The 24,757-nt window shown below is 38.6% G+C and overlaps 1 protein-coding gene across 1 annotated transcript in view; it reads left to right on the top strand.

Annotated features, from left to right (window-relative positions):
- The window catches only part of FAM185A (family with sequence similarity 185 member A), a 35,351-nt gene extending 11,431 nt beyond the window's left edge, over window positions 1-23,920 (top strand). Inside the window, exons 4-8 of the mRNA XM_005423561.1 lie at window positions 1,854-1,992; window positions 6,103-6,144; window positions 11,498-11,593; window positions 13,906-14,040; window positions 23,483-23,920. Coding sequence (XP_005423618.1) covers window positions 1,854-1,992; window positions 6,103-6,144; window positions 11,498-11,593; window positions 13,906-14,040; window positions 23,483-23,598 — 528 coding nt within the window. The 3' untranslated portion in view covers window positions 23,599-23,920. The remainder of the gene's footprint in view (window positions 1-1,853; window positions 1,993-6,102; window positions 6,145-11,497; window positions 11,594-13,905; window positions 14,041-23,482) is intronic.
- The last annotated feature ends 837 nt before the right edge of the window (window positions 23,921-24,757 follow it).

The raw sequence follows: 24,757 nt of genomic DNA, 5'->3' as shown, positions 1-24,757 counted from the left end.
AGCCAGTTTGTATCCAAACTATGCAGATACTTCTATTTTATTCCTCCCCTTTCAAGTGTGCTTTGCACTATTTTCATTGTGCTGGTATCAGTGGTGGCCCTCAAATGGGAAATGTTCTTTGCAAGTCCTTTAACTCTTAGAACAGGTGAGATCATAGAGCCTGAGATGAGAGTGCCTTTCCCTTTCCTTGCTGTGTGCCCACGTGTCAGAGCAGGTTTGCACTTTGCCTTGCAGGGTGGGGAGTGGGAAGCATCCCTAGGACAGATGCAATGTAAATTAATGTTTAAGATCTCTGGTTATTAGGGTTTGTTGCAAGCAGTATTAGATGAAAAGCTGAATTGTCTGTTTCAGTAGTGACAAGTTGTGCCTTTGTTACTGGATTTTGTTTCTGTCTGTAGCAGAGTTCCAAGCAGCAGCACCTGCAGTGATTTTAGGCATTGACTGGCACATATTTCTAATTCTACCATAGGCTATGCATAGCATTTTGATTTTCTTAAAATTTAATGTATCTTGCTAAATAATTGGAGATCTAGTCAGTATTGTAGCATCATGGGAAAAGTCTCAAGCCAGCAGTCCATTCTGTAATCTTATAATTTAGTAGTTCAGTGTGAATGGATGGCTAAGGCCACAGTATAATTTGGCTGTCATATAGCCCATACTAAACCAGCCTCTTCAGCTCAGTTTTTGGGATACAATGCAGCACTGAGTTTGTGCAACACTAGTAGTTATTTGTCAGAATATCTCTTATTTCACCCATAGCTTATTCTTTATATAGTATTAGACTGGAAGGGTTAACAGACTTATTTTTTTATATCAACTTTTTTTGCACAAGATGGCAGTGCTAAAATGACAAGGATTTAAAAATTACTTGAGTGAGGCACAGTTTGATCTAGAAAGCCACGTATTGTTTCATGTAATGAATAAGGATTTTGTGCAATTCACTGAAAGTCTGCATAAGCAAAATAAAAACAAATTGAGTGGGGGTTCAGGTATGAGCTATTGCATTCTTCCATCATAAATCAAATTTAACTGAACAGAATTTGGTTTCATGTGGCTGCTGCACAAGCATGTGAATTGTTCTGTTTTGTTCCAATACATTGATGTTTTATCATGTGGCTCACCACTTTTACATAGATAATCTCATCTGTCACCTTTTATTTCCCAAATCCTTAGTGCAACTTTTGGTATTCTATCCTTTCTGTTTCTATTGAAAAGAAGTAGAAATGGAGATCTTATCCCTGGTTTTTCAAGACTTTGTATGTCTTGAGGCTTAAGTCCAAGAATAGAAGCCTGAGTAACCAAGGGGATAGGAAAATTATGCTGAGAAAAAGGGCAGCTGGTGGGGCTTTTTTGCAAACCTTCACCAAAGATATATCTACAAAGCAAACCAGTTAAAAATCTTCATAAGTAGCAGTATGTAACAAAGACAGAGGGTGTTTCAATTTCTGGTGGCAGAAAATTGATCATCAATGCTCCAAGTGTCGTAATGCTGTACGAAGATTCAGTCTTCATAATTAAAGTTAATAATTCATTTTGCTTTTCAAAATGAAGTGTTTAATTTTGAAAATGAAATTCAACTTTTCTTTCATCTGTTTGTGACTACTTGGGTTCTTCACCTGAACTATGGATGCAATTGCTCATAGGAATGTTGTGAAGAATCATTAATTCTTAAGTCAGAGCTCTTGGATGGAAAGGTTTTTTGTTTTGTCTTGTGTAGCTTTTAGCTAAGAACCTGATTCCATTTTTCCTGCACCAACAACTGCTTTCCATTTGTTTTGTGTCTTAACAGTGTTACTTCCCACTGCTTTTTCAAACTGTGATGACAAATTATTGATTGTGTTTATTTCTCCTAGAGTGTAAATATAGAGAAGCTGCAGGGGACAACCATCAATATATCTACTGAAGATGGGCTGCTGAAAACTAAATATCTCTATGCAGAATCAGCATCTCTCTCTTCAGAATCTGGTGATATTATGCTGGGAAGTGTTCATGGTAAGAAGGAAGTCTGTCACAAATGAAGCTGCTTTGAAGGTGTTCAGTAATGTTCACAGTAACAAACAGACTAGTGCAGTGGACTGTCACTAAATCAGCTGTGCACAGCATGCAAGCAAGACAATTCTATTTCTCTTAGAGACAATTGATTTTGTGCCACCTAGCAGACTGTATTTTTCAAAACAGTTTCATAAGCACAGTTGTTAATAGCAAAAAGCATATATTATATGAAAGAAATGTCTTTCATATAATAACACATACTAAGAACATCAAAATATTCTAAAATTCAGCAATGAAAATGATAGTTAAAAGTTGTCAGCAGGCTTCTCCCCTCCCCATCCTTTATTTTCTTCATAGGAGAAGCAACTCTTAGACAGATCATCTACTAAGAACTATTGTAGGAAAGAGTCATAATTAGAAGTTTTTATTAGAAATAGCCTGTGTGTTTGCTGGTATCTTATGTTAAGAGTGGTGACAGTTTCTGTTTTTAGAAGAAATTCTTAGGACTTCTTAGCAGTCTCTAAACCATCCACCCTTTGGTGTCCTTCCCCTAGATCTAAAACTAATAAACTACAGAGTATTTTATTTAAGCAGCAGCTGAGGTTAAAATCTGGTGTGGTTTTCTAATTTAACAAAACTCCCACTGAATTCAGTCTGTGCTATAATGCATTTGTGGTGATTTAACATTGAGTAAAACAAACTGGAAGATGCACAAAAAAAATTACTCAGCTCTGTCAGAGTTCCAGATTTTCAGCTATATCCCTTAAAAAGAATTTACTACAATTGCTAAGAAATTATGTTGTCATCTTGCTTGAAAAATTACTTCTTTCTTCCTTGAAGGAGCAACTCCTCTGTCCCTTTATATTAAATGTGAGAATGGTTTCTAAACCTGTTAGCTAAAGTTAATTTTAGCATGCACTGACAGAAATAAGCTGCTTTTCCTCCTGTTATTGTATTTTTCTAACATGTAGGCTTGTGTTATTTCTGGAACTTCTGTCTGATAAGCTGTGCTGGTTTGGCTTTTTCTAACTTTATAATGACATTGTGGTGTGATCAATTTGTGAGCAGGTTCAGTCTTTGTGCACATTCAAGAGTTAATTTTTATTTTCTTGTTACAAAAATTAAATCATAACTGCTGTAGTTAATAACTTACTTTCTTCAGTAAGGCCTGTTGCCATTAAGCTGAAGAACAATGTGAAAACAAATAGAATTGTATCCAAATTGTGCAGATATTTCTTGTGTTACTTCAGGATTACTTTTATGGCCTCTCTACTAAATGGGCCTGGAACACCTAATGTTATTTTAGCTGTATGTTTTTTAAAAAATTGCACATTACCATTTGCTTGGTAATTTTACCCTGTTTTTTGATAAAAAAAAATTTCTGTACAATATCATGTTCCCCAATCATGTTTTAATAGCCAAGGCTTTTAAAGTACACATACAAACATGTATTAATAGACAAGATAACTCCTACTATAAATTTCTGCTAGAAAAGAATGGTGACTTTCACTTCTGATTTTTGCTCATGAGGTAGCTCAATTGCAATAGTTTTGTCTGTAAACACCTGGACAGATTGTTTGTTTATTTCTTGGGCAATTGAAGTCACCATTTCCCTACAGCTGACACCATAGGTGGCATCAAATCAGCGCATCCTGCACAAAACTAAGCTGGATTTCATTGCTTTTGCACTGGGAAAATTGAAGTTAGTGCAGCACAGACTTTACAAACCTGTCTGAGACACATTTTGTGGTTGAAACTCAGGCTGTAATATCAGGACACTGGTAGAGCTCAAACTTTCACAGCTGCTCGTTTGCATGCTTCATGCTCCTCTGGCAAATGGGCAATGCATTGTTTTGAAAGGAGTTTGTTTTGGGTAATTTTCATCAGCTTCTGTAACAGGCATTAGAGATGTCAGGTGCTATTAAACTTTTGAGTTGACGCCTGAAGAAGAAATTTGATCCTGAGGAATTTCTTCTTTATCTGAGAGCCAATACCATTACAGTGAGCCTTCTCTACCAAGGGGCACATGGGAGGAACAGGAAACCCCTCTTTGCAGCAGTCCCAAAGTCTTGGGTTGAGTTGCATTAACTATTCATTTGTTTTATAAATCTAGTTTAAATTTGCATTAGATATCAAATTCCCTCCCAACTAATGTTTAAAGTAGGCTCAGTTAGACCAAGCTTGCCCAAGCCTTGTCTAGTTGAGCTTTGAGTATTTTCAAGTCCAGAGTTTGTATGACCTTTCTGGACATCTTGGTCCACTCCTGAATTATTTTTCTGGCAGGGAAAAAACCTTTTCTAATCATAATTTCCATTACAATTTGTATCCATTATTGCTACTTCTCCCTTCTTCTTGCTGCATCACCATGAGAAAAATGTCTTTTTTCTCTATACCCTCCCATTAGGTAGTTGAAGGCCACAAGAAGAGTCCTTCTCAGCCTTCTCCTTTTAAAGCAAAACAAACATGCTCTTAGGGCATTTCTAGCTTGGTCTGGGTCCCTGATCTCAATAGCCTTCTCTGGCCTTAATTAAGGACACCAGTGTCATTCTTGACTTCAAAGCACAAAACTGGACACAACATTCTAAGTGCAGCCTCACAGAATGTGTTGACATTGTGCAGCATTGGTGGTTCTGCCATATGAGTATGTATCTAAATGGAATTTGATTTCTACATGTTGAATATTTTTCAAGGGTCTACTTATGAAAACAGGTAGGAAAACCCCCAGAAAAATGAAGAACAGACCCAGGGGCTATATGCTGACAGAATATGATCTACCTTCAGGTGCCCTATGGGAGCTGCTGGCTGACAAAACCCCAGATCTTTTTGTAGGTTGTACCAAAGTAAGTGCCAGTCATGCTAAAACGAGGGAAAGGATGGGATAATTATAGCATGGCTTTTAAAAACAGCAAACAGTGAAGCCAAGCATCTTTCAATGTCATTGAAAAATGCTTTTGTTTCTGCTCTGATTTTTAGAACTCCAAAGTATTTTGTACAGTATGTGCTTGAAAAGATGAATTTAAGACTGTTGATGATAGGCTGCTTTTCTAGCTTCCAGCCCATGAACCACTAAGAAAAATACAGGTCATATCTAGTGGAACGCACTCTGCCCTAATGGTTGTTTACTACTGTGTAATTACACAAGATAGGGTAGAGCTTAATCCATCTGCAATTTTTAAAACCTCTTCTGAAAGATCTGCAAATTATGGTTACTGTGTATTGCTAAACTGCACTCAGTTTCTGTGATCAGCCTTAGTCTTCATTCTGCCTTTCTCTTGGGAGGATGAGAGAATGGCAGGGATGACATGGCGTGGTTTAGTTTTTAATTTAGAGCATTTTCTGTGACACATTTATGCATGGAAATGGAGAAGTTTGTACAATTTAGTTCGACTGTTAGTAGGACAGATGTCTCTTCTGTTAGGAGGTACATCTGTTGTCCTTGCAGATGCTCTTGATGTTGTAGGTGAAAGGGCAGAATAAGTATTTTGAAATTTTAAAAATTTCATTTTGAAATTTTAAGGCTGGAGCGCCTGTGCCTGTTTAAAGTGATGCAAGTTCAGAAGAAGACCATTCTCCATTTTGTGCCTTACACACTTGGTTTGAGGTTCTCCACTTTGCTCAACGTACTCTGATTGAAGTCAATAGAAGTGTTGACATGGAGTTGTCATACACAAAACTCTTACAAAAGAATAAGTTGGGAGGGAGTAGAAAATGTTCAGTGGCTCCAGGAAGTTGCCTTTGCAGATAACACACAAGATTCCCTCCAGCAGAGATGGGATATAGGTATATAAAAGAGGAAAATAGAAACTTATTCATGCAATTGAACTTGAATCATCTGTAGTGCTGTTGCAGGCATCAGAGAAATTAACAAAAAATTGCCCAAAGTAAACTAAGGCAATATTGTGCATTAGCCTTGCACATGCCTCTCTACATTTTTTTCTCCCTCAAATCCAGGTGGTGTCTTTGCATTCACTCAATGTTTTTCTTATCTGGACTCACTTAATTGTTACCCACATGTGTTGAGACTTTTGTTTGTAGAGCAACAAGCTAAAAAATGAATAAATTATATGTTTTGATAATATGTTTTTAACATTTTTCTCCTTTTCATTATAGGTAATACCAACCTTCAGACCAAAAGAGGGAGTATCACAGTTGGTAGGTTCTGCCTTCTCGCTGTCTTGCTCTTCCCTTTTCCTTTCTAAAGGCTAAATATTCACAGGGGAAGTGAAGAGGAGGTGATTTCACACAGATGTTTTTGCCTCCTTTTCAGGAATAGCACTGATAAGTGTGGCTGAATAAGACCCTTTCCAAACTCAGCCTTTTGTGGTTGGGCAAGGCACATGATTCACTGGGCTTTGCACAAGTGAGACTGAGTCTGGCTGTCATCTTTTAGCTATAGATGGGATAAAAGGACTGAGAAAATTCTTAAGTCTCCATAGAATGCATTTGTGCCTTTACTGTAGTTCTCTCTTACATTTATTGCTATCAATGATTAGCTATGTTTAATTTTTATATCAGGAAGCTAATCACTGATGTATTATTTGGGGAGGTGATGGGAAGGCTTGTGATAATTCCAGTGTTTTGAAACTATTATGCCAGTAATTTTCCCTTCAGAAATGAAAACAGCTGATAAACCTTTTCTTGGGAACCTGGGCATTTATATGACAGGATAACTCAGAGCTATCAGTTATGATGTACCTTATATCAGTGCATTTTATAGCACACAAAGTGAGAAACTCAAATTCTAATTATTGATATGGCAGGAAATTGAAGTGACAGAATCTTAGACAAGGCTCAGTGTATCTTTTGAATGTAGAAAGACTTCCTCAGGCCCTGATCTTGAAGGTTTTAACTGTAGTCACTCACTAAGCATGTTTCAGGGACCATCTCTAAGATGTGTTCAGGGACTGTTAACAATTCTTGTGTTTCTAAGAGCTCTGTATTAACATTCGTGGAAAATGAATGCAAGACACATTCTTATGAGTTAGTCATTAAACCACAGAATTAAATTCAACTTGCTAGGCTGTTTTTCCTTCTCTTAAATAAACTCATAAGGTATGAAGAGTGTTTAAATAAAGGTTTCTTAATATAGGAGGTAGCTTTTTCCATCAACAGATGATGATGATTTTCCTTAACTAACAAGGTTCAGCTTAAGCATTGAGACACATCTTACTGTTGAAGAAACTTTCTTTTTCAGATTTCAATTCTCACAGCACTAGATAGACTTCATCTTTTCCTAAAGAGCACTAAACATCCCTGGTATTTTTATGGATTTTTCTAAAGTTAAAAGACTTTGAAGATCCAGACTTTCAACTGTAAAAATGTGAGAGTACCTCCTACTCAACCAGTTTGCTGAAGGCCTTATCCCTTATTTCTGTTGGAAAGGACCTACAGTGACCATCCACTCCAACAGCCTGGCCAAGAGTTGGAGTGTCTTGCTTAGGAGCTCTTAAACTCTGACAGGCTTGGGGCACCAGCCTCTCTGGGAACCCTGCTCTAGTGTTTGAGCACTCTCTCTGTACAAAAATCCTTCCTAAAAAGAACCTCCTTGTGCCTTCCCCTCCCCAGGGAGCTGCAGAGGGCGATGAGCTCACCCCCAGCTTCCTTTCTCCAAACCAGGCAAGCCAGGCGGTTTGGTTGTTTGGGCTTTTTTGGAGCAGAGTAATTTATCAAAAAGAGACTATGGCCTTTACAGCTAATGGATGTCATTTAAAATTGGGGTGAGAAAATAGATCATGAATAGGTAAAAGGATAAATTAGTTAGGAAAGGAATTGTTTTCTTGAGAGATTTCTTTGCTTTGTGTGTTGCATCATTTGTTCTGCCAGGTCCCCATGGTGAGTATGGTCAGGATTGCTAAGGATTTTTCAGTTGTGTGTACAATTTAGTGAATTCTTAATAATAATAATAAAGTCTATTTAGTGAATACATTTCAGTTTCTTATAGTACTTCTCATATGGCAGTTTTAGAACAATGAACTAAACCAAGAATTTTGGCCAGTTTTGTATCAATAAGAAATACTAGATAGCTAGCTAAGCAGGAATTCAAGCACACATTCAGTCTTGGATTTTTATGCTTCCTCCAGTCTGTAATAAAATCATAACAAATATTTTGTGTTCCTATAGAGATTGATTTTTGTCACTGATTTTGCCATAAACAAGGTCAGTCTTTAGGTGCTATTAGGAAAAGCATGGTTTTGCTTAGATTTAAGTGAAGATCACTTGTGTTTAATCCTTTCTTTAGTGCTAGGCTGATAAAGTGGAGAAGTGATGCTAAATGTTACCTTTGTAGGCCTTTCACTGATCTTTTTGTGCAGTCAAGTTATGTGACTTAGGTTTTATTCTTCAAGCTCTATTTATTTCCATAAAACTTAACAGAGACTTTTGTCCTTCCAAGGACATCTTGCTTCACTCTGCCCTTTTATTTAATCTTTTTTTCTCTAGTACCAGTAAATTCTTAAATAGCAAAAGCTGCACAAGACTGACCATCTGTTCCATTTCCAGTAAAAAACTTTGTCCTTGTTCTCCCCCTTGAAAAACCTGAAGAAAACCTTTTCCCTGTTGGTCCTTAGCAAATTCTGAATTCAAACTATAAATTTCTTCCTTATTTTTACCTTCAGTTATTCACATTCATATCAGCTAGCACTGGGTATATATTTGAAAATAAATTGCCTTAGGTTTGATCTGTCATAGCCATAAAATATGTATTGTCTCCATTGCTATTTGTTATGTATTTTATGCTATCAGCCTATGCTTCTTAGTATAGGGTAATTTTTCATTGTTGAAATATTTATTTATTTATATTTGTGCACTCTGTTGTGCCTTACTTTTTGGGGTTTTTTAAAATCAATTTTCCTTTTATTCCTCTTTATTTGTTAAGAGTTAGAGACACAAACTTAAAACAGCATCTTTATAGACTTTGCAGAAGTGATGAACAGTTCTGTGTTTCTTGGTGTTCTTCATTGTATCTACACACTTGTATTTAATATCATATCTGTAGCATTCATTACAGGAATCATATTCAGTTGTTTCCATAAAATATATTTCATGTTACTTCCATAGGTCAAAGCTTAACAGTTGTTTACTGTACAGTATTGTAGTGTCAGGTTTAGCGTTTGAATAGTGCTGCCAAGCTTTTGGTGGTTTTGAAACTCTGCTGAAGTTTCTTCAGCCATAGGAAACTTTGTATTAGTGACGTACTCTGAGAGTCAAAATCTGGCAAGTGATCCTCCCAAAACAGTGTTCCTCAATGGAAAAGTGTTCCACTTCCCTCCAGGTTGTTTTTGGCTTTCCTGGTAAATCTGTGACTTGGTGAGCCTGTCCCTCCTGCCCTCCTCCTGCATCCTTTATTCAGGTTGATGCCTTCTGCCAACACCATCCAGTCTCTCACAAAACAAGAATTCTTTTTATTTTAATATTTATTAATTGAAGATCTTGGAAAGAACAATTTGTTCAGTCTTGCAGATTCCCAAAAATGATCTTCCCACTGGGAAGAATCTCACAGGAGCTGCTTTTGTATTTGAGAAGTGGGAAGAGAAAGGCTTCAGTGGATAAATGTTGTCCCTCTGAAGCACCATCAGCTGGTGGAATGTGGACTGTTTGTAGTTGTTCTCCCTGGAGAGAGCTGCTCTTCTGTCACAGGAGACTCTTCTTCCTTCCTAGAAAAGATAAAGGAACTTAGAATAAGTTCTGTTTAAAGCAGAAGAGTCAAAGGCTGGATGTTTCCTGTATCTGTTGCCAGCAAAATCTCTGTCAAGGTTATGTGGAGTTGGTAATTGGCTGTTACTAAATTTGATGGGGAATATCTGCAAAAACAGCCTTTGCATGAAAACTTCTAGTGATCACTGCTTCAAATGTGCATTAAAAACGTTGATGCATGTCGAATTTTCCGGTTCTAATTACTTTAACTTTTCAACCATTATGAATAACCTTTCAAAAAATCAGCAGTTAAAATCAATATTTCTTTTTCACTTAGACAAGCAAAACTCTTCATTATTAATGAAGAGTTAATTTTCTTTTTTCAGATTTTGAACAGACCTTCTTTAGTACAGTCTTGCAATGGCAGAAGCATTCACATCCAGTTCTGGTTATTAATGTTTTCTTTTTAGCCAAAACCCTTCTCAGTTTCTCAGCTAAGTATGGATTAGCTGGTTTTCTTTGATTACTTTCCCCTCCAAAGAAATCAGCTTTAGCTGTGGGATAAAGATTCTTTTCTGTGTTTTTGCTGTTGTAAGCAGTGCACTGATCTTTGGCATCTGTGCTTGAAACCTGGGATCAGAAAAGCTCCAGATGAGTTTACTTAGAGCTAAAACTGTATGGCAAGCATAAAATGTTAATATGAGACATCCTTGTTAATTAATCAAGTTCATTCTCTCATTAGCGCTTTTACTTTTTAAAATGGGAAGTTTTATTAGAGTTTTATTTTTTTAGCTACTTCTAACAGTTTGACTGTTGGGTTTTTTCTATGCATATTGAGAAACCACTCTATCAGTATCTCAAGATTTCTTGCCAGTACTTTAATTTCTAGCATTGTCTCTAAAAATACCTCTCAGTAACTGCCTTTTGCTCATGTACCAAGGTAATTTTTTTATGCTCCTCTAGATTTTTTTTTATAATTTCTTTACAATTCTTACTATGTATAAACTTGTTCAATAGTTTGAACTCAGTAGTTTGAAAGTAGTTGAACTCTTTGGGATTTCACTTAATATTGTGGAAGTCTATGTGTTTAAAATTGGAATACATTGCAAATAAAGACTACTCAAGTGTGCACTTAAAGCTTCTTAAAGGCTTTCTGTTTGTAAAAATGCTTCTTTGCAAAGTTGTATGATCATAAATTTCTGCTAATAAGGTATAAAAGAAAACTTAGGCCTCTCTATTCCAAGGCACAGAACAAATAATGTTGTTTTCCTGGACATATTAAACAATTGTTGATAGTTCAGATGTAGTGAATCAGACTTCACAAAGCCTGTGTTCAGTTTTTCTGTTTAACAAGATATTGCAGTGCGCAGCTGCTTGGTTTGTGCATGGGGTAGCTTTCCTGGGTAAAGTTCTCCCTGCACAGGGGCTGAGCAAATGAACTCTTTTGGAAGCTAAAAGAGATCTTGGTATTCAAGTTTCATGCTTAATTTTCACACAGAGATAAAGACATTCCTGTAGAAAGATGGGCACTGCAGTTGGGCCCTTGTCGGCGTAGAACAACTGCAGAGCTACAGCCTGAGGAGCAGAGTGTGCCCCAGTTCTGGAGTGGGGAGATTGAATAACAGGTTTCTGAAAAATCCTAAGTGAAGGCTGACAGTCTGTACATTATTTTGTAGATGTATATTATGTAAATTACTATGTATATGTATATTATGTATAATCTGTAAATTATTATAAATATTAATAAATACAATTATTATTGCCAAACAAAAAAGAATTGATGAAAATCAGTTTGAGGTATAAAGAAAGATTCTGGCAAATGTTTACTTAAAAAGAGTGGATGATACACAAGTTCTTTTCTTTTGTTTTTCAGATTCGTCAGATGGAAGTCTAAAAGCTTCTACATGTCATGGGACAATAGATGTTTATGTCAGTCAATTAAGAAAAGTGGATCTGAAATCCCAGAAAGGTTAGCAAACTAAATCAAATATTTTATTCTAGCAGATTTTGATGTAAAACAAAAGGAGGTTAGGGTTTGTTTTGGGCTTTTTTATGTGTCTGTAAAAAATTGTTTGTGATTGTTGGTTATTTACTTTTTCTTTTTGCATCATTATTGGAAGATGTCTATAAATACTTAAAATACAATAAGCTCTGTCAGGGACAAGAATACTTAAGATGGATTAAATGTGCTTGTGTTTTTCCATGTTTTTCTTTTTTTTTTTTCCCTGGCAATATGCCCAGCAGAATTCTGCAGAGTTGACGAGGGTTGCAGTGTTCCTTTGCCCTGAGCACAGTTTTCTCCATGATGCTGTATGTGCAGTGATCACTGACACACATACATTTATTTTTCTTGCCTTCTGAATGAAATGTCCTACTATGAAAATTTGAAGGCAGAAAAGCAAAGATGGGAGAGCCTTACGTTACCATTTCCCTTCATTTTCTCTCCCGCTTACTCACTTAAATTCCTCTTCATAGTTAAAAGCTCATACATAAAGTTGAATTCATATCTGTTTTGATGAATTCTTTCAGTTTTGCCATTCTGAAGATATGATTTTGTAAATTACAGAGCCCTGACTACATCTTGTTAATCCTAGTTTGGAAAAATAAAAAAACACCAAAAAACCCAAAATGCAAACAAACAAAAAAGTCCAAAACAAGCCAAAACACACCACAGCATTTCTAAACTTGACTTTAATGTCATGTCAGACACTTCATGTGGTTTGGTCCACTTCTGTCTCCTGTGAAACCAAGCCTGTGCCCTGTTAAAACCTAACAGTTACTCAGAATGGGACTCATGATGTCAATGAATTGAAATAATTTGTGCACCTTTCTGTACATCTAGTTTGGCTTCATTAGTGCAAAGAAGTTTATTTTTATATTATTTCTTGATTGCCTTTAGCATCACTTATTTTGTTAAGTTAATGTCTCTTTGAGCTAGAAGAAAAGAGGAATGTATTCAATAAAAGCTAATTAATGTTATTTTCAAAATATTTTCTAACATCTCTTCTGGCAGCACAGTTTAGTAAAGGCAAAGTTGAAGCTCTGGTTCTGTTTACCCTGTAAATTCAGAATAACTGCTGACAGCTGCAGTGTAGAAAATGTCCCACTCGTGCTAAATGAGCTGCATGTGTGCTGGTTTTTGTGAGTCATCACTGAGCCACTCTCCAAAGAGGACCCAAAGATGAAGACCTTTTCCCTTTCTTATTCTAAGGCTTTTGTGTGTCCAGCAAAATGCAGCCCTAAATTATACTGGAAGTTATTTGTTCATCAGAGCTGTCACAGGCAAGTGATTCTGCTATGTGTAAATTGCTCAGCTAGGGTTGCTTTCTGGTGCTTCTTAGCTGTTATTCTATGTTCTGCTGAAGCTTCTGGGATGGATGTCAAGAAACTGTTTTATGTTTTTCTAATGTAAATGTTGAAATTAAGCAAAAATGAAAGAACACATAAAAAGGAAGTCTATTCTGAATTTCTCATGTTTTTGATCTAATGTGTAGGAGAGAGCTTTCAGACTTTGTGACTGAGCTATTCCAAAGATGACTAATGTGGGCAGGTTGGGGGCCCAGTGTCTGCCTTTGGTCTGATGCATAGATGCACATATTTAGGGGAAGCAGAAGTCAGAATTTCTGGTTTTAATCTCAAAGTAGAATTATTCAGGCCACCAAAGCTGCAATTTTGCTACTAGTTTACATTTTGGTGATGCATAGTCTAAACTGGTAAGTCAGTTTTGAGACTGCATCTGTTGGGGGATGTGAACAGCTGGCCCTGAGCAGTAAAGCAAAGACAATTGCCAGTGTTTAGAGCAAGTGAGCAGCACCTCATCCTTCCAGAGGAGCAATTCTTTCATCATGTGCCATGCAGTGACTGGGTTATTTGTCAAGTCTGATGCCCTGTCCTTGCTCTGGAATGTCAATATGCAGCTAGAAGATGAACTTAAAGTCATAATACTGTGAGATCTATTATATTTGCTTCCCTTGATCATTCCTGTAATAAGATCCTCTACCAAAAGACATTGCTTGAAGTGTATGTCACTATTTATTTTAATGGCTGTGTAGGAAATTCTGTGATACCATTTTCTGTATGTGACATACTCTCTTAAATGAAGATACCTTCATTTATCCTTTCAGTGACCACAAAAAAGAGGTTACTGTTTCTGAAGACTTTTAAAAAAACCCAACCAAACACAACCAAATGATGATTTGATTCAAGTTAGTGAAATAATGGACTATTTCATGCTTTGATCTCAGGGTTAAACTAACTAGCTTTCACTTAAATTTATACCAGGTTCAATTACAGTCAAGGTACCTGCATCTCTCAAAGCCTATTTAGAGCTGTCTGGAAGAAAAGTGGATGTGAGCTCAGAGATCCAGTTAAAAGAAACACAGAGTGCCTCCAAAGATGATCATGTAACTCTAAGTGGTAAGGCTTACTAATCTTGGCTCCCAATAAATGTCTGTCTGGCCTAAGTCAAAGGCATCTACATTTCTTTATTAGTTTATTGCCCTTGGCAGCTGCTTGTTTAATCTGCTTCACTTTCAGATGTTTGCATGTGCTCTTACACTCCCCATGTTACTGGATGACTTTAAAATTTTATTTGGTAAATGACTTGTGAATGCAATCAACTTCTAAAAAAAGCCTTAGAGCCAAATTCCTCCTTAGTGTTAGTCCAGTGAATTTGTGGGGGACAATTCAGGGCTGAATTGGACCCATTGCTTTGTTGGCTTAGAAACTCACATTGACTTTCCTGGGCAATCTATTATATTCAAAATATAATAATTTAAAAAATCTGTCTGAGTCAAAGGGGGAAATAAAAGGGGTAATGGCATATTTATAAATAGTATGTAGTGCAGGATAGGCTGAGAAATGGTGGGTGGGAGATGAGAAGAGCAGAAGAAGCTGAACTGGAGGAATAGAGAGAGAGTACATGGAGAGGTACCTACAATTACTGGAAGTATTCTTGTAAGGCATTTAAAACTGAACTTAGAATCCCAGATCTTGCTGTTTCCTGCTTTAGAAAACAGTTGCACAATTCACTGTCAGGGTGTGTATTTCTCTCCCCCACTCCAGATGTTGCTATCTAGAAGTTAAGGCTGTTGCTTTTACCAATTCCACAGTTTGCTCTAGAGAAAACATTAACTGAGTGTGCCTGAGGGCTCCAGCTCTGTTTGAATGTGTTATGTCAGTGTGACCTGCTGTGACAGCAGATGGAATAAAGCTTGGAGTTTTAAACCTAAGAAAATATGCACAAAACCTCTTTTCCTGTCCCATGTAAGATGGGGATCTCAGAGTCAGGAAAACACTGGAACTGTAATTATATAATTTTAGGATGTAGCCTGCTTATATATCTCTTCCTGCCTAGGAACAGTAACTAGCACTTAAATTTAGTAGTGGTTATTAAATACAGTTTCTTTAAAAACCATAATTAGAGGTTGTCAGAGTAGAAATCTGTGGAAGGGCCCCAGGTTCTAGCATGACTTGGTGAAATGAATCACCTCAGCAGTGAAACAAGACTTCTCAGTGAATGAGGACCACCAGCCAATCAATCATCTTGCTACTTTGGCAACATTAAAGATAAGAATGGTGTTTCAAATATCCCCAGCTGAATGACTTCTCTGGTTTCACAACCCAGTCAGTGTTTGTGTGGGACAGTCATCACTGAAGCAGATGCAATTTTTCAGCCCATTGTTCTGTATGGAAATGATCTTGGCACTTGAGGCCAAAAGCAGAAACTCTGATTAGTTAATTCTCAAATATACACGTCCCAAAGGCACAGAAATCATCAAGAATTATGCAAAGGCACAACAGCATTAGGCCAATGATTATCAATTGTTTAAAGAAGTTACAGCATTACATAAAAAGGGAAATACTTCCTACTTCTATTTCTCTTTACCTTACCTTTCTGCACTTGTCCCCTCACTACCAACAATTGCTTCTTCCTAAAGGTGACATTTCCTGTACAAGTAGATTTTCAAATAATTGAAAATCATTTAATAAAATTTCTGTATCCTGGGAGCATTATTCACTGTTGAAGTTTCAGGTACAAGGTCCATAGCTGTCCTGCTGTGGTGACTGAAGAAATGTAAAATAGAGAGTGCAGAGGAGCTTTGCCAAGTGGTTAAAAACTGTATCACAAGAGCATGGCATTTGAGGAGTTTTATGCTTTTGGGTTCAAAGATTAGTTTAAAACCAGATGATTTTTCAGAAAATTCAGTTCTCATGCGAATAACACAGGCACTGTGACTTTGTAGGAAGCTTTACTTGCCTCTGGGAATATGTGAATGTGTTAGAGAGAAGGCTGTCCTGTGGGAAGACAGGGCAGAGTTCTGTGACTTGGGTAAACATGCACTTCTTCCTGCACTTTGCTGCAGGAAAGCCTTCCCTGCTGCTTTAGAGCAGTTTTCATGTGCACCATCACCCCCATTGCACACAACAGCCCCACAAGCACTCCCATCCAGGCTTTGCCAGCCAGCCAGGGAATAGAGTGGGATTTAGTGAAAGCAGGATGATGGAAGTCTGCAGTGAGTGCTCCAGAGACAGAGGGATGAGAGTGGGAAAATAGGTTTGCTCTTTTAGGAAAAGAAGGGACTTTCCTGCAAAATGGAGACACTTGCTGAGAAAAGGAGGGAACCTGGAGAGCAGTGACAGGGAGTTTTTATTCTTTGAAGTAATTTGCAAGGACAAATTACCTCTGTTTCCATTGGCAGTCTTGAAAGCAGTATGTATGCTATAATGAAATGTTACATAAACACTGTTCATGCTCAGCACTGGTCCAGCTTCCATCAGTGGAAGTGTTTGGCTACCTTTAGAGTGCTTGAGTAATTCCAGTAATTTCTGATTGTTATCATGTCAAGGTGTTCTTTCTTTTCCTTGGCAAGAAGAGAAGCCCTTCCTGCTCAATGTCTGCCTTCTCCCTGTCTCCAGGTGTGCCTGTGTTCTTAAATCTTATGCCTGTGGAGGTAATTAGCTATAGGTACTACATGTGGTAAGAGAAAGAATAGGAGGCTAAAAAGTATCAAATATTTGAGCAGAAAATGAACTCAGAAGACTGTTATGTCAAACATGTTGAAGGTCAAGGTTGAAGTTCATATAATTTTGATTTACATGCTTTTTCGGCCATTTTCCAATAAGTTAAATTCAAAGTACAAAGGTAGGAACAATTACCTGTGTAGTCCCGAGAGGAGCAAGATTTAAATAATATTAGGAAACAATAGCGTTACACCATTGAAAACAAACAGCAGGTTAACATGATTGTTCTGTAAAACTCAAAATAATCCTTTGGCTTTACATGGCATTAGTAATACTTTGCTGGAATGTGTCCAGTTCTGAGTACTGTGCTTTGAAACTGTAGAGTCTCTCAAGGAGAACATGTGATCAGAGTCCTAAAATCGTTATTAACAAGAGAAGACTGAAAAGTTCTGGTTTTGTCTCAGAAGATAAAGGGAAGAGAAGATGCATTTTTCTAGTACATAAGAAGTTGCTACAGAGAAATAAGGAAATAAATTGTTCTGTTGACTAGCAATAGGACTAAAAATTATAACTTGACCTTATGGTAAAGGAAAATTTGCTAAATAGCAAGGTAAACTTGCTTGTAGCATTTGTCTGGGGGGCAGGCCTGTCACTGCAGGTTGTGAAGACCAGGTGATGTGAGCATCTCAGACCAAATTCAGTGCTTCCTCAGGAGAGGCTTTCAGCCCTGATTTCTCTTGTCTCAGGTCGATGTGACCATCTGCTCCCACCCACTCCACAGTAACAAAGGAAGGTTATCTGGCATGTGGGTGGATGGGGACTAAATGAAATGCAGCCATTGGGCACACTTCAGCCACTTTGGTTGCCAACTTGTGTGTTGACCACTGTGAATTTGCTGGAAAAAGTCTTGCAGTCATTCAGAGACTTTATTTGGATCCTTGTAGCAAATGGTGTCAATTTCCAAACCTAATTGTCTGGAAAATAAACCGTGTAAATCTCATCTGTGAGTGATGCCGGGACTCACCTGATTTTGGATGTTTCTCCATCCCTGCCCCAGTCCTAGTGCCAAGTTCATATCCAGTGGCAACCTTTCACCTGATGCCATCTGCTTGGTGCTGAGGAATCTTTTAACTTTGCAGGCAATTCATCTGGTTTGCAGCAGCTGTGTGAGTTTCCATGGTAAATGTCCCACTGTCACAGACACATTTTCTGAAAAGTCCTTTCCTTAGGATTTTTTCTCCTGAGAAGCTGAGAGGCCTCAGGAACAAAATGTAAACATTGATTATCTGCTGCTGTGGAATGCAACAGGTGGATCTGTGATTGGTCTCATGTGGTTGTTTCTAATTAATGGCCAATCACAGTCAGCTGACTTGCTCTCTGTCCGATACACAAGCCTTTGTTATCATTCCTTTTCTATTCTTAGCTAGCCTTCTGATGAAATCCTTTCTTCTATTCTTTTAGTATAGTTTTAATATAAGATATATTGTAAAATAATAAATCAAGCCTTCTGAAACATTGAGTCAACATTCTCGTCTCTTCCCTCTTCCTGGGACCCCTGTGAACACTGTCACAGTCCCACCATGTCCCAGGTCTCCTCAGAGGCTGTGGATGTTTGTTGTTACTGTGTCTCCCTGTTTTTACCTTCTCAACTGGCAAACCTCTGTGGTTTTTTGTCCTTATACAAAGAGCTTATGCTTTGGGAGTTTTGGTTTTCTCCCAGGTGGAGACGTACTTGCTCCCAGTTGTTGTCAGCATGACAACAATTGCAGCAGTTAACAGGACTTTTAGGTTTTGGTACTAATCCCATCCAGGCTACAGCACAAGAGCTTTGCTAAGCCCCCTGAAGCAGTGTTCCTCTGAGCCATGCCTCTGGTGGCCATGCAGGTAATAGAAATCTCCCATGTTAATGTATGCCTTCCCTCAGATGTGTATACAGGACATGCAGAGGAAATCCCCCATTGACTTCTCTAACTCCTTCTCTCCTGTGAAAATTTTCACATTGCCCCTACCTAATGGGTTGATTGAGTATCCAATTATTCTTTGATACTGCAGAACTTCTTAGCTGGCCTTTCTCTTCCTGTGCCTCTGGAGAGTCAGCCTGTCTGTAATGACCAGATTCCTTTGAAAAGATGGACATTGGCACTTCTGTCCTATCTCTGACTTTTCAGGTTTCTCTTACTAACATGCTTCAGGTCTTCTCATCCTGCCTGGTTCTCCCCATAGATTGTGGTGAGAAGCACCTTTCTCCTTACAACAATCATTCACTCAGGCATGCGCTGAAATATTACAACTTTCACATCTGCCTGATGTTCCCTGCTGGAGCAAAGGGGATCTAACCAGATGTTTCCTGCCATCAGGAATAATTACTTCTTGCTGATCACTGAGTGGTCCCTCACACAGTAGTGCAGGGAGATCAGCCTGTGGAATGCTGTGGCCTTCCCTTTAGGATTGCTTTAAGGCCAGGGTGCCAGAGGGGGCTGACTGCATCAGTCTGTTGTACCATGCACAAAGCTTTATGGATGGATGTGGTTAAGAGTGTTCATTATGAGAAATTCTGTATTGCTTACTCCAAGGTAATGTCTGTGTTTTTAGCTGCCTGGAGTTCAAGGGTTGAATAAAAACACAGCTGAAGGGGCAGTGAATAACATGAGACAAGCAATTTGCCTTTAAAAGGGAAATAAGTGAAAGAGCTTGTATTATGTCAGTCTGCTGAAACTTCAGGTTTTATCTGAAGCTTCCCAGCTGCACAAGTGCTCCCACTGTGCAGCTGTCTTGGGTTTGTTGCAGTCAGCATTGCAGTTCTGATCCCAGGAGTAACACTATCTGCTGTCATGTCCCCCCCTGTTTAGTCTGTTCTCAAGGCACTTCAGAACTTTCCTTCTTTCTTAGAAGCAGTTTTTATTGACTCTTGGCCACTAGAATTGAGTGGGAAGTGCTTTGTTTTATAATGTCCTTCTACACACTGCCCTCTGTGAAGCCTTGATCCTTAAGCAATATCTTAAAAAAAAATAAACAAAGACCAAGGTTGTATCTGGAAAAGATTACATTCCTTTGAGTCAAGTAGAAAGTTCATCCAACTTTTATTAAACACATTAGATGAGATGCTATCCTACAGATTTTTATTGGTTTCAGCTTGCGTTCAACTCAAGCTGTTCACAACCTTTTGATATATACCGCAGTCCTAACACTACCAACGAACAACACTTAAAATATGATCCTCTTGTTGTGTTTTGTGATGTGAAAATATAGCTCTCAACTTCTCCAGTCTCCAGGAAGGCAAGTAAATAAACAATCAGTACTTGACTGTAAAGTTTTGCCAAGGTGTTACCTTCCTTTAAACACCACAAGCTTTTTGCTGGGCTTTAAATTGAAATGTATACACAGCCTAATAGTTTGTCTTCTCCTGAACTCATGCTGCTGTCTTGACTGGTAGGTTTTGAAATTAATTCCCCCGCCCCATGCTCAGTTCAGGAGGCTGTTTGCTTTTGTGATTTAATCAAGCTAGTAAAGTCTTCCTCAAAATCCACTCATGTTCTCATGGTATTGAGAGTACAAGCAGTGAGTACAGTTAAGACCCAAGCAGTCATCAGAAGGTCTCCAACTAAACCTTGTTGCTTGATTAGTGCCTCATACACAAAATAATTCAAATATAGGAAATAACTGAACCTCCTAGTAGTGATGGGCTTAATAACCTTAATATTTGCCTTATAGGCAAATTTCCAGAAGTACAAGGAACAAAACTTTTTTCTACATTCACATAGCAAAACCAAAATGAGAAACAGAGCTCAGACAGAAACTCAGCTTTAAAATGGCTCTTGTAAATTTGTTCCTGTGTTCCCTAAACTCTGCTTTAACTTTTTTGGCAAGGTGTAAGCAGTGCATGAAACCATTTACAGCACTGATTCTGTGCTTCAGCGTTTGTTTCTTGTACAGAAGTACAAGCCATAGTCACAAAAACATGAGAGAGAGGAACTGGGACCAAGCACTCCAATATTCTGGAAATATATCTCTGCCCTGCATTTATTGTGTCTTCTCTCCCTAGGAGAAAAAGTTGTATTTTTTAGTGTTCTACAGCTCTGTTAAAGGATCAGCTAAAATTTTCATTTATACTTCTTTGTTTGTTCAATTTCTTGTCACTTGGAGGCTGTTTCCTTAAAAATCAGACTGATGAAATGCTTTAAGTGCTATCTGTGCTTAAAAGATTCTGTTTTCATTTTTGTTCTAGACTCTCTGATACAATACTATTGAAAATCAGTGATTCAGGAAAGCTTTGAGGAACTGGACATTCAAATTTTAATGGGTTCCATATACAACACATTTGTCCAACTTGGTGATTCATCACAGATTTAAGTCTGCAATTAGATGATGAGCAGAGGTCTGTGGATTCTGTTTTACTGTAGGCATGATGCTGAACACTGAGTGTGGTTGAGACTGCTGCTGTCTGGAGCAATGAGGAGTGCAGAAATTGTATTAAAGCATCCCCATGGAGACACCTGAAGGCATGTTGTAGTCTGATAACAAGGGACACCAAAGGGACTCTGGCATTGTTGCACTCCTCTGAGAACTCTGTTCTTCCAAACCATACCTCAGCCTGTTGTGACTGCTGTGGGTTTGGCCCATAAACTCAAATGAATCCCACTTAGAGATGCTAAAGCACTGAAATGCTATTGAAAACTTCTGGCACACAGGCCTGAGTTGTGGAAACCAGAGCAGTGATGTCAGTTGGAGTTTTGCCACTGTTTTTGCTGCGGCCAGAATTTAATTTCAGCTGTGTTACAGGTCAGAGCAGAGCATGTTTGCAAAATTGGCTCAGAATCTGCTTCCCTGCCATCCCTCTTGCTATTCCAGGCTCAAATTATTCTAAACTTAGAATTCACACAATTAAATGAACACTAAAGTAATAATAAATTATATTTTTTAAAGATAAACCAAAGTGAAGGTTGATCTTGTGATAAAGGCACTGATTTGGCACTTTAAAGACCACAGTTTAATTCCCAATATGGACAGAAATCTTTTCTCACTGTGTCTCAGGTTTTTGATTAAAAAATGAGACTGAGTTGAACTCTCTTCTTTGTTAGTGAGCTTTTCAGAGTATGGCTGTGAATACAAAGTTTATGTGAAACCTGTAAGACAGATACCTCAGGCTTGGGGGGTTTTTTAGGCCATTATCATAAGAAAACAGTAATACTTGCAAAATGTCTGGGCATCTGGGCAATCAGGTCTTACCATGGCTCTTAAAATCTTTGAAATTACTTAGCCAGATCAGTATCTCATGTAGAGTCATGGTTTAACCAGAGCTGGCTATTGAGCAGCAGGCAGCCACTCGCTCCCCACAGTGGGATGGGGGAGGCAAGCAGAAAAGTAAAAGTGGGAAGAGTCATGGTTGGGATGAAGAGATTTTGAGATTAAGACAGTTTGATGGATAAAGCAAAAGCTGTGCACACAAGCCAAGCAAAATGAGGGATTCTTCCACTACATCCCAGGGCAGGCAGGTCTTCAGCCATCCCCAGGAAAGCAGGACTGTATCTCATGTACTGGGTCAGACAAATGCCATCACTCTGAGTGTCCCCTGCTCCTCCTTCTGCCAGCTCTGATACAGAGCATGCCACCATACAGCTCAGAATGTCCCTTTGGTCTTTTGGGGTCAGCTGTCCTGGCTCTGTCCCCTCCCAGCTTATTGTGCACCCCCAGCCTCCTCACTGGCAGGGCAGTATTAAAAGCAGAAAAGGCCTTGATGCTGTGAAAGGGCCACTCAGAAATAAAAAAATTTATATATTGTCAATCGTCAACACTGTTTTCAGCAGAAATCTAAAACATGGTTCATCCTAGCTGCTATTAAAAAAAATAACCCTATCCCAGAGAAAACCAGTACATGTAGGGTTTGTGTGGCAAAGGTGCTGGGAGGGGCTCTAGGGGTGGCTTCTGTGAGAAGCTGCCAGAAGCTTCCCCTGTGTCCTACAGAGCCTGCTCCAGAATGGACCCACCACTGGCCAGGGGTTAACCCATCAGTGATGACAAATAACACAGTTAAAGAGGAAAAACCCTACAGCAGCTGGAGAAAGGAGTGAAAATATGTGAGAGAAACATCCCTGCTGATGTGGAGGCCAGTGCAGAAACAGGGGCAGGAGGTGCTCCAGATGCCAGAGCAGAGATTCCCCTGCTGCAGCCCCTGGAGTCTGCAGGAGTGCAGAGATCCACCTGCAGCTTGTGGAGGGCTCCATGGCAGAGCAGGGGAAGAGCATCAGGAGCTCTCCTTCTGCAGAGGAAGGAGTGGCAGAGATAATGTGTGAACTGACCAAAACTCCCATTCTCCATCCCCTGTGCCTCTGGTGGGGAGGAAGTAGAGAAATCAGCAGTGAAATTAAGCCTGGAGCAAAGGGAGTGGTGAGTGGGATATGTTTTTAAGATTTGGCTTTATTTTTTATTACCCTTCTCTGAGCTGATTGGGAATAAATAAAATTAATTTTTCCCCAAGTCAAGTCTGTTTTCCCTGTGACGGTAACTGCTGACTGAACTCTTTCTGTCCTTATCTTGATCCATGAGCTTCTTGTTCTATTTTCTCTGGCCTGTTCATCTGAGGAGGAGAGTGGTAGAGTGGCTTTGGTAGGTATCTGACCTCCAACCAGGGTCAACCCACCATAACACATTTCATAGCTTAGAATAAAAAGAATAAAAATAATAAAAACCACTGTTCTGTTGTAAAGATGTATTATGGGAAAGTAGATTAATGTAAAAAAAAAACTGTATCAAGGAGGAAATGTCTCTGCTAAAAGTACACTAATTCTACCAAATGAAAGTGCTACAAGTGCTTCCAGGGAGCTTGTAAAAAAATGACAATGTGAAGATGACATGTTTACTGTGTGTCAAATTAAACTAAGACAACTCTCTTTTCCAGGTCATATGAATCAAAGGGATGAAACAGACAAATGGATTAAGGCTGACACACAAAATGGCAAAGTGTGTCTTAAAAGCCAAAGCTGGATCCAGTCTGTCAAGCTGAAGAGTTCTTAAAGGTGAAATAGGCCAAAGAGATTAAATCAAGGAACTACAAAGGAACATTTCTGTAAAATTATGAAAAGTTTTGGATGAATATTCTTAATATAAAAGAGAAACTATTAAAAATTAGAGAATTTTAACCCAAGATTTGCCTGTGACAGTGCTGGTGCTAAACAGTCTGGTTTACTTTTAGTGCCTTTTAGGAAAGAGATGATCTTACATATTCAGAATTCATATAACTTGACCCACTTACCATATCAGTTTAAAAGCTGGTAGCTTTCAAACAAAAGTTTGGAGTCATCATTTAAAAATTTAAAAAAGCATTTTCAACACTTCCAAGATGCCATGCTTTGCTCATGACAAGCTCTGTTATACTTTTAAAGTAAATGCCTCAATACTGTGGGAATTCTGCTGGTTTATGCAAAATGCAGAGAATTATCTTCAACCAAATTGTATCATGGATAGGAAAAAAATCACTTTCAGTGTTGTTCTTATGTGCTCTTTTCATTTGGTGTTTGAACCCTGAGCAGTTTCAGCCTGGGTGATGAGTACTTTCTGTGTAAAATACTTATGTGAGATGGCAGAACTTGCTCTGTGTCATCCTGAACCTCTGGTTTGTGGATAGAAAGAAGAACTCCAGCTCTGTCTACCACTGCTCATCTGCAAAGAAAAGCTTTTAAAATAAATAAAAGTACCATGGATCTGGCCAATTCCAAGGAGGAGCACTCCTCCAACTGCACTTAGGGGAGAGTCCACCTGAGCATTCCCCTGAAGGAGAAGCTGCCCTAGGAGGGAAGTGTTGCCCTTGTGACTGAGAGCCGGAATTTCTTTATTTGCTCTCTCTGCAGTGTCTGAGAGCCCCGTCCTGCAGAGCTCCTGGGAGGCAGAGAGGGAGGTGAGGGGAGCAGGTGAACCTGCACAAGGGCAGGTCTGATTTTTGTGGAGGGTTCTGTGTTACTGTAGAACAAGCACACAGCAAAGTAACTGGGGCTTTTAAAAGCCTTTCCATGCATCTCTATGGCACCTTATAAAAGCAGTAATAAAATTTGTGTTTTGAGCTGAAATGTCAGAATCCCTGCCAGCTCAGGGGATGGTGAGGAGCAGGAAAGAATTCAGACTGCCAGCTCAGGCTTTAAGTTTTGTATATATGTGTATGCTCTTTAAGGCATAATGG

Source organism: Geospiza fortis, unplaced genomic scaffold (genome assembly GCF_000277835.1).
Source record: "Geospiza fortis unplaced genomic scaffold, GeoFor_1.0 scaffold424, whole genome shotgun sequence".
NCBI lineage: Eukaryota > Metazoa > Chordata > Aves > Passeriformes > Thraupidae > Geospiza > Geospiza fortis.
Note: the sequence above shows the minus strand (reverse complement) of the source record. Positions and strands in the feature narration are given on the sequence as shown.